This window comes from Amblyomma americanum, chromosome 4 (genome assembly GCF_052857255.1).
Source record: "Amblyomma americanum isolate KBUSLIRL-KWMA chromosome 4, ASM5285725v1, whole genome shotgun sequence".
Lineage (NCBI taxonomy): Eukaryota > Metazoa > Arthropoda > Arachnida > Ixodida > Ixodidae > Amblyomma > Amblyomma americanum.
The window spans coordinates 119,866,361-119,875,012 of NC_135500.1; the positions used below are offsets into that span (position 1 = coordinate 119,866,361).

At 48.4% G+C, this 8,652-nt stretch overlaps 1 protein-coding gene across 1 annotated transcript; it reads left to right on the forward strand.

Moving 5' to 3' along the window:
• Positions 1 to 7,269: 7,269 nt before the first annotated feature.
• LOC144130332 (uncharacterized) lies at positions 7,270 to 7,845 on the forward strand. The gene has a single exon (XM_077664265.1). The coding sequence runs from the start codon at positions 7,337 to 7,339 to the stop codon at positions 7,838 to 7,840; it is 504 nt and encodes a 167-aa protein (XP_077520391.1). The 5' UTR covers positions 7,270 to 7,336; the 3' UTR covers positions 7,841 to 7,845.
• The last annotated feature ends 807 nt before the right edge of the window (positions 7,846 to 8,652 follow it).

Sequence of the window (8,652 nt, forward strand, 5' to 3'; positions counted from 1 at the left end):
CCATAAGGGAAGCCGAACACATGGGCAGCATAACCGACATATGCGAATGGGCCACCCTGCTGAAAAAACACGTAGAGGACACTACAGTTGAGGTAGATGACAAGTACACCCCACAAAACGGGGACAGCGGGCTCCTCAATTTTCTTTAGGCAGAAAGCGACCCTCCAGGAAAATAAAATGAAAAATAAGAAAGACAGGAGGATAACCTGGGACTTAAGCAGACTTAACAGGGGAAATAGAAAAACATATGCCTTTCAGGTATGCGAGCAAAATTCACTAAGTGCTTGCGACCAGATGGAAGAGGGAATGAGTCTAGCAATGACGTGGAATGTAATTAGACACTTATTAGGCCCAGACAAAATCAAATCAGAAGCAAGAGTTGGACAAACGAAAGTCAGACACAGTTTCAACGGCACAGATGAACAACTGTACGAGCGTCTGGCAGAAGTATATATCAACCAGGAACCGGCTGGGCCTCTACCAGAATATGGTGGTGAGGACAACCCGTAGCTGGATGCACCAATTACGGAAGCGGAGGTGCGTGCTGCTTTATGCAATCTAAAAACTAAGTCGGCACCAGGCTCATGTGGGATTGGTAACAAGGTACTTAGAAACGTTGATGATGGATTTGTCACCAGCCTCACGGCCTATATTGGGAAAGCATGGGAAAGCGGAAAGATTCCGAAAACCTGGAAACAGGCAGAAGTACTATTTATACTTAAACCGGGGAAACCCGAGGAACTCTATAGTTTGCGACCAATCTCACTTACATCCTGTGGAAAAGGTAATGGAACATGTAATGCTAAACAGACTTTCCAGGCATATGGAAAACAAAAAGAAATGGCCACAGGAGATGGTTGGCTTCAGACCAGATTTAAGCACTCAGGATATAATGCTAAGACTAGAGCAGGATATCATCAAGAACCGCTCACATGAGTTGAAAGTTATATTAGGCCTAGACCTAACTAAGGCATTCGATAATGTTAGGCATGAAGCTATACTTAGAGGCATACAGGAAGCAAACCTAGGCCTAAGAATATACAACTACATAAAGGACTTTCTCACAGACAGGGAAGCGATACTTAAGTTTCAGGATGCAGAGTCAGAACCAATTAAGATGGGGGTCCAGCACGCCACAAGGGGCAGTACTACCCCATTTTTTTTTCAATATAGCAACGAGAGTGCTCCCACCCTTTTTTAAAAGAATTAGCAACCTCAAATTCAGCTTGTACGCAGATGACATAAATCTTTGGATCAGCGAACCTGGTGCGTTCGAAGCCAGAGATAAGGTACAACAAGCTGCGGACATCATTGTTAAATATGCCAAAGAGAGAGGGCTGGCTGCGCTCCTCAGCAATCACAGGTTCTAGTGTACGCCAAAGCAATATACGGACCTAAGCCGGACATAAACATCATAGTTCAGGGGCGCAAGGTTCCCACAATTGAAAAAATCAGAATCCTTGGCTTCTTCATCAATTCCAAATGAGAAAAAACGTAAGTACAATAAAGAAACTAGAGCAGTACATAGATAAGATAGCAGGGTTAATGAGAAGAATAGCCACCAAAGGAAGGGGGTTGAAGGAGTGGAATTTGCTCAGGTTCACGCAGACCTTCATCACAAGCAGGATCTGATACGCAACCCCCTTCATGGGACTTAACAAAGAGGAGGTAGACAGACTGAATATAATCATCAGAAATTTTAAAAAGAGCCATCAGTCTACCCGTAAATACCTCCACTGAAGAACTGGAAAAAATGGGGGTTCATAACACATGGGCGGAGCTTAAGGAAGCAGTTAGAATTTCACAGCTTTAGCGACTTATCAAAACCAGGACAGAGAGAGAGAGGGTTTATTGATAAGAAAGGCAGAGAGGTTGGCCTGAAAAATAAATATCTGGCCTGCTACTCTGCTCTGGGGGACGGGAAGAGGAGATAAAAGAAGGTCACGATGGGGGACAATGATGATGGGAGGAGGCAGATGAAAAACTACTTTAAAGAAAATAAAAAATAAGGCACACTTTCTGACATCACAAACGTGAAACAAGGTCCGTGTCGCTCAAAAAGCGTGAGAGCGCTCGCGTTGCCTTTACAGTTCTAAAACTATCTGGCCAAGCGCCGAGGATCAAATCCTCAGAGAGGAGCGATGTGTCCATAGGCTTCAGAGCAGATGCGAGTATGAGTCTTTCATGTGCATACGCTGGACACGCCACTAAAACATGTTCTATAGTCTCTAGCACGCCACATGTGGTACATTCCGGGGAGTCCGCTTGTCCTATTAAGTGCAAGTATTTGCGCGTGAATGCCACATTTAAACGTAGTCTACGGATAACGCATGCAATAGGGCGAGGTATTCCGCGAGGAACTGAAAAGGTCATCGTCGGATCTAGCCGTTTAAGGCGGATGTGGCGGGTGTCTGGCAGGGCCCAGTACCTAGCCGTCGCCCTCCTCATCAATTCCGAAAGGAGACAAGTTGTGTCCACTATAGAGAACGGTACAGCTGTACGCAGGCCACTGCTGAAGGCGCTCCTTGCTTCAGCGTCGGCGGTCTCATTTCCATCGAGTCCGCAGTGTCCGGGGATCCACTGAAACACTATACGGTGGCCGTTTCCCTGAGCAAATGATACGAGACTAATGATATCAAGAGCCAGAGCTTGGTAGGCTGTGTGGCGTAGGAAGCATACGAAAATGTGTAACGCAGGTTTACAGTCGGTGAAAATGCACCACTCCTGAGGCGGTTCTCCGCAGATGTGGCGAATCGATTCCCGAAGACCCACAAGCTCTGCAGCGGTTGAAGTAGACTTGTGTCCCAAAATGACTCTGCGGGTCGTCTGTAGTGCAGGGCTTGCGAAAGCTGCTGTTGATGCATTTGGAGACGCAGATCCACCCGTGTAGACGTGCACACATTTGTGGTATTCTGACCAGATGTAGGCAAGTGCGAGTTGCTTCAGTCCGCTAACTGGCATCGCAGACTTCTTGATTATGCCAGGGACATGCAGGCAGACTGAAGGCTGAGCCATTACCCATGGGGGCTGCAAGGAATGATGCGGCAGGGCATAGTCTGATGGCAATTCGGAGCGATGGAAGCGCAGTGCGCGTGCAAAACTGCTGTCCGGTCACTCATCAAAAATCTTCGTCAGCGGGTGACAGCGGTGCCGTGTAAGCGCACGTAAATATACGCGAAGTGGTTCGTGTGACAGGTAGACCGATATTGGGCACGCACGAGATTCTTCAAGCGTGCCTTTGTTCGAGGCAGAACGTGGTAATCCGAGGCATATCTTGAGCGCCTGTGCTTGGACACTCTCTAATGTCCGCAAGCAGGAAATACTCATGTTAGAGAGTACAGGAAGGCTGTAACGAATTTAGCCAATAAAGAGGGTATAGTAAAGTCGAAGCAAGGAGTGCTCCGTTGGGCCCCATTTAATGCCTGCCACAAAGCGAAGCACATGGCAAAAAAGAGTGAGTCTTTTCTTTAGCATGTTTATATGCATCGACCATGACAGATCGCGGTCAATGATAATGCCCAAAAATCTATGTTGAGAGACGTATGGTATTGCAACCCCTTGAAGAGTTACCGGGTAGTGGCAGACAAATTTGCGCGTGAATGCGACCACAGCACATTTTTCAGCTGCCAAGTGCAAACCCTGACGCCGTAGGTACCTTGAAGTTTGATGACACGGCACGTTGTAATCTCGCACGCATTTGCGGACGTGTCGAACCCGACGCCCAGATGCAGATAAGCATAGGCACTGATATGAATGTTAATGGGAAGTTCATTCACCAGTCCAATCAATGCCACGTTAAATAGGGTTGGGCTAAGAACTCCTCCCTGAGGAACTCCACGGCAAACCTGATGACGGGTAGTCTCCCCATCAGGCGTAGACATGTAAACAGACCGGCCGTTGAGGTAGCTCCCAATCCACGAATACATCCGGCCGCCAACGCCAATGTCGTCAAGGGCATCAAGGATGGCGTCATGAAGTACATTATCGTAAGGCCCCCTTGATGTCCAAGAAGACAGCAGCGACGAGTCGGCGACTACGTTTTTCATGTTCCACTGTCGATATGAGGTCGATTACGCTGTCAATCAAAGAACGTCCCCTCCGGAACCCGGTCATCATATCCGGATAGAGAGCATTCTGCTCTAAAAACCATTCGAGCCGCGCCAGCACCATTCGCTCCATAACTTTGCCGACGCAGCTTGCTAGTGCAACTGGCCGGTATGACGTAAGCTCATAAGGAGGTTTGCCAGGCTTCAAAAGTGCAACCAGGCGGCTGATCTTCCAGTGTTCTGGAACGATTCCGGAAGCCCATGTATCATTGTAGTAACTGAGCAGCACAGTTCGGCCTTCCATGCCAAGGTGAGAGAGGGACGCGTACGAAATCCCGTCAGGACCAGGTACAGATGGACGCCTACACGGTAGGAAAATTATGGAATGGGTGGCGGTAGAGCCTGGCAGCAAAATAGAAGGCAAGGTAGAGATACCTCTCGACGTCAGGTCCAAAATCAAAATTCCCCCATACCAAAAAAACATGCACATTCAGTTCAAAATAGATTGAAGAAAACATAGGACGAAGGCTATGGCTAAAAAGTTCAGAGAGCTGCCTGCTGAGAAGGTAGCATACTTAGATGCCGCTGGGGGTCTTGAGGGGGCTGCGGCTTCGGCCGTTGTAAATTTTCAGGGAACACCCCTGATCACTGCCTCAGTCAGAACCCAGAACACAGAACCTGCTGAAGAAGTGGCGGTGGCGCTCGCCCTGGCAGGATCTAATGCAAGGTACATCCTTAGCGACAGTAAGTCCACTGTCAGAAATTTTAGTAAGGGCTTGGCCTCTTAGGAAGCCAAACGCATTCTGGAAAGCATGCCAAAACATTTGCCAAAACAGCTTGCTGCACTATTCTGGATACCAGCACATGAAGAAATAACTGGTAACGAGGCCGCTCACCTGCTAGCCCGAGTAACCTACATCCAGGCAGCAGCGGAGCAACCGGTCAGCAAAAATCTTTAGGATGCCCCAATCACATACAAGAAAATTACAGATAATTACTAATTAGGAAGAAGAGTATACACTCCTCCGGACGTATCTCTTAGTCACAAAGAGGCTTACATCTGGATGAGGATCTAAGCAGGGATATACATAACGCCAGCCAGAATTGCTAAAATCCCAAGTGGCGAAAAATGTATCGACTGTGGGGAAAGGGGTACGCTCAACCACATTACTTGGGAATACCTAAGCTCAACAGTGGCTAAGGAAGAAATAAATAGTTTTGAAACCTTGGAAGCGCTGCTGCGGAGTCAGAACCCCAACGCGCAGCGCAAAGCAACCCGCATGGCGGCTGAGGCCGTGAAGAATCAGCTACCCATCCTCAGCCGACGGCCTCTCCTCCTGATCGGGCTTAGGCTTCGGCCGAGCCTGAGAGGGGGTAGGAAGACCACCACCTGCCGGAAATAAAATTTTTCTGGACTGCGCTGGATCGTAAGTGAGATCAGACCGGAGTAAAACCGGAAGTGACGCCGTCAGATTGGAAATGGCACCACCTAAAGTTATGTGAGCTATACCTGAAGTGACAGCCGGAAGTGATGTGGTGGCTTGGTTAAAGCGGCGCTGCATATGTACGCGTATATCATCTTACCTTTTCTAAAGGCCTTCACCCTAAAATCTTTGATCTAAGAGCCTTTGCCTGAAAGGCTGTTGAGACTTTAGTGCTAGTTACTAACTGGTAAAAAAAAATATATTATCTAGTATAGCGCCCGGTGACTTACAAATGCTTGTGCATTCACAGCACGTAAGTAGTCTTAAGTGCCCTCCGTAATTTTTTTTAGATCGCTAGCTCTTAAGACGATCTCCGGCTCCTACATAATTGTGACTGCAACATAAAGCATTCTGTGCACACCTCAACCTCATTGTGAGGGAAACAAGGAAGGACCGAATGAAAGAAGGAAGAGAGAAAGAACCGCCATAGTGGAGTGTTCCGGTGAAATTTTGACAACCTGGGGTTCTTTTAATGTGCACTGACATAGCGCAGCACACGTGTCTTTTAAGGCGAAAGCCTTGATGTCCCATTCGACGAAATTCCGTCAGTGACTGTCGTCGTTAAGGCCTAGAGATGGCCCCAAAAAGATGGCCATCGCAACAGCCGTCGTCTGCTCACCGAAACGGCGAGAGGGATGACGGAATGCACCACAGGTACTAGCGTTCGAGCCTATTTACTAACGTGCCATCAAACGACCTGATTCAGCTGCTACCGCAAAGATGTTCCCGCGTTCCTGTAGCTGTTGCATTGCCACCTGGTGAGCGAGAATGCGAGCGACGAGCACGGCTATACATCTTCGCTGGTAGTGGACTTCTTCCATTCCTCCTAATAAGGTGCTCTCAATGAACTTTTGTCTGCTTCCCTGTACCACTGCCGGGCTCGAAGCCGCAGAACGGCAATTTCAAGCTTGCATTCCTAGTTTAGGTGTTAAATCGTTCGGGCCATCCCTATAACCGCCCCAGCGAAGAGGTAGAAGACCGCTGGAAGACTAGTGCGGTCACGCGCTCTCTTGCGGGCTGGTCGCCCATATTTGCTTAGGGTGCACGCATTAAAGCCCTCTTTTCTTTGGGTGCCTGCTCGTAACCCATCCTTAACAACATGTGAGTAGCAGCAGCAGATGATCTCATGGCGGAGATTACAGACTGTTCCGTGCCACTTAAATGCAATCCACGCATTGTATTGTCGTGCCCTGCATTCTAAGGCAAGAACTTAGAGAGAAGAAGACAAAAGAAGGAAGAAGAAGAAGAAGACAAAAGAAGGAAGAAGAAGAAGACAAAAGAAGGAAGAAGAAGAAGACAAAAGAAGGAAGAAGAAGAAGACAAAAGAAGGAAGAAGAAGAAGACAAAAGAAGGAAGAAGAAGAAGACAAAAGAAGAAGAAGACAAAAGAAGAAGAAGAAGAAGACAGAAGAAGAAGAAGAAGACAGAAGACAGAAGAGGAAGAAGAAGACAGAAGACAGAAGAAGAAGACAGAAGAAGAAGAAGAAGAAGAAGACAGAAGACAGAAGAAGAAGACAGAAGAAGAAGAAGAAGAAGAAGAAGAAGAAGAAGAAGAAGAAAGAAGACAGAAGAAGAAGAAGAAGAAGAAGAAAGAAGACAGAAGAAGACAGAAGAAGAAGAAGAAGAAGAAGAAGAAGAAGAAGAAGAAGAAGAAGAAGAAGAAGAAGAAGAAGAAGAAGAAGAAGAAGAAGAAGAAGAAGAAGAAGAAGAAGACGCGTGCGGCTTGTAGCGCAGGTAGTGTTCGGTGAGCCGCCATTGCGTCAACTGAACTCCGAGTCCAGCCAGCATCGCTTGTGGCTGTGGCAGCATGGAGCCCGAGCCGCCGCCGCCAGGCAATCTTCCGACGGTGCTCGTCAGCCGCGGGAGCCTGTACGTGATCGTCGCCGTGATGGGCCTCTCCGTCCTTGGGTGCGTGTGCGCCCTCGCCTACTCCCTGGCAAACTACGCCCGGCTCAAGCAGAACGCCGAGGAGGCACGCAGATACATCGCGTCCCGGGCCAAGGCGGCCGACCTGCAGCACAGCGGCAGCTCCTGGACCGGCGCAGCAGCCCACGCCCGTTCGACTACTGTGAAGATGGCCCTGGCGTCGGAAACTCCGGCTGCCGGAAACAACCCTGGTGGTCTCGGTGCGCGAGCACCGAACAAACGACGGATGGCTCCGGGCCGGACCGTCAATGGAACAGTGTCCGACGTGGTGGCCGAGCAGGTAGCGCCTGGCACGGAGCGTGCCGGGTCCGCGCTCTCTTCTGTAGGCGCGGCCTCCGTCGTGAGTGCGAACGCCATGAAGCACGGCTTAACCAAAGCTGCGTGAGACGTATGCTGTGCCCGTCGGCGCGTTTTGTAGTTGTTCGCCGACGGAATGCAGCACCCAACTTGCTTGCGTGAGCGAATGCTCTCAAGAATACGGTGTTGCAACAAGGATGCTCCTCGATCGTGAAACAGATATTATGTCGAGAACTTTCAGCTTCGATTAAAACTCTTTATCTCACCCTTTCTCCTTATGTTTTTCTTTCTTCTAGCTCTCAAAATAGTTCGCGAAACGTGTCGGAGGCTCGTTAAGTAACGTTGCATCATGATTACGCGAGCGTACATAGGGACACATTTGTAGTGTATTAGGTTGGGTAACTGTGTAAAGGACATCGCAATCACAGTACATAGTAGTTCTTGGTCCGCATGTCCGTTATACGGTTCTTAATGGTTTTGGCGACGCAGTAGTTGAATGCTCAACATGAGTGCCCACAGGGTTTCTCAAGTGATACGGTAAGGAAACCGCGCACCCATATCTGTTCGTAGTAAGTGGGCTATTGGTTTATTCGTTACTGATACCAACCCACTATCCAATCGGGTGGCTGCATCAAATACCGTATACGATTATCGAATAGCCGACAGTTAGTGGCGCTGTGCAGACAGGCTGTTTTCTTTATTGATACTTTTATCCACATTAACAATTCAAAACTCGAATGATCCGTGGCAGCTGGATTACGCCTGCGTAATTTTTTTTTCACACAAAATAGTGCCTAACGCCACCACTAAGACTATGTGGTGCTATGAAATGCTTTGCAAAACTGCTTTTGCGAATTCTACAATGCGTCACAGGTGGTACTAACAGCACTGCTTGTATCG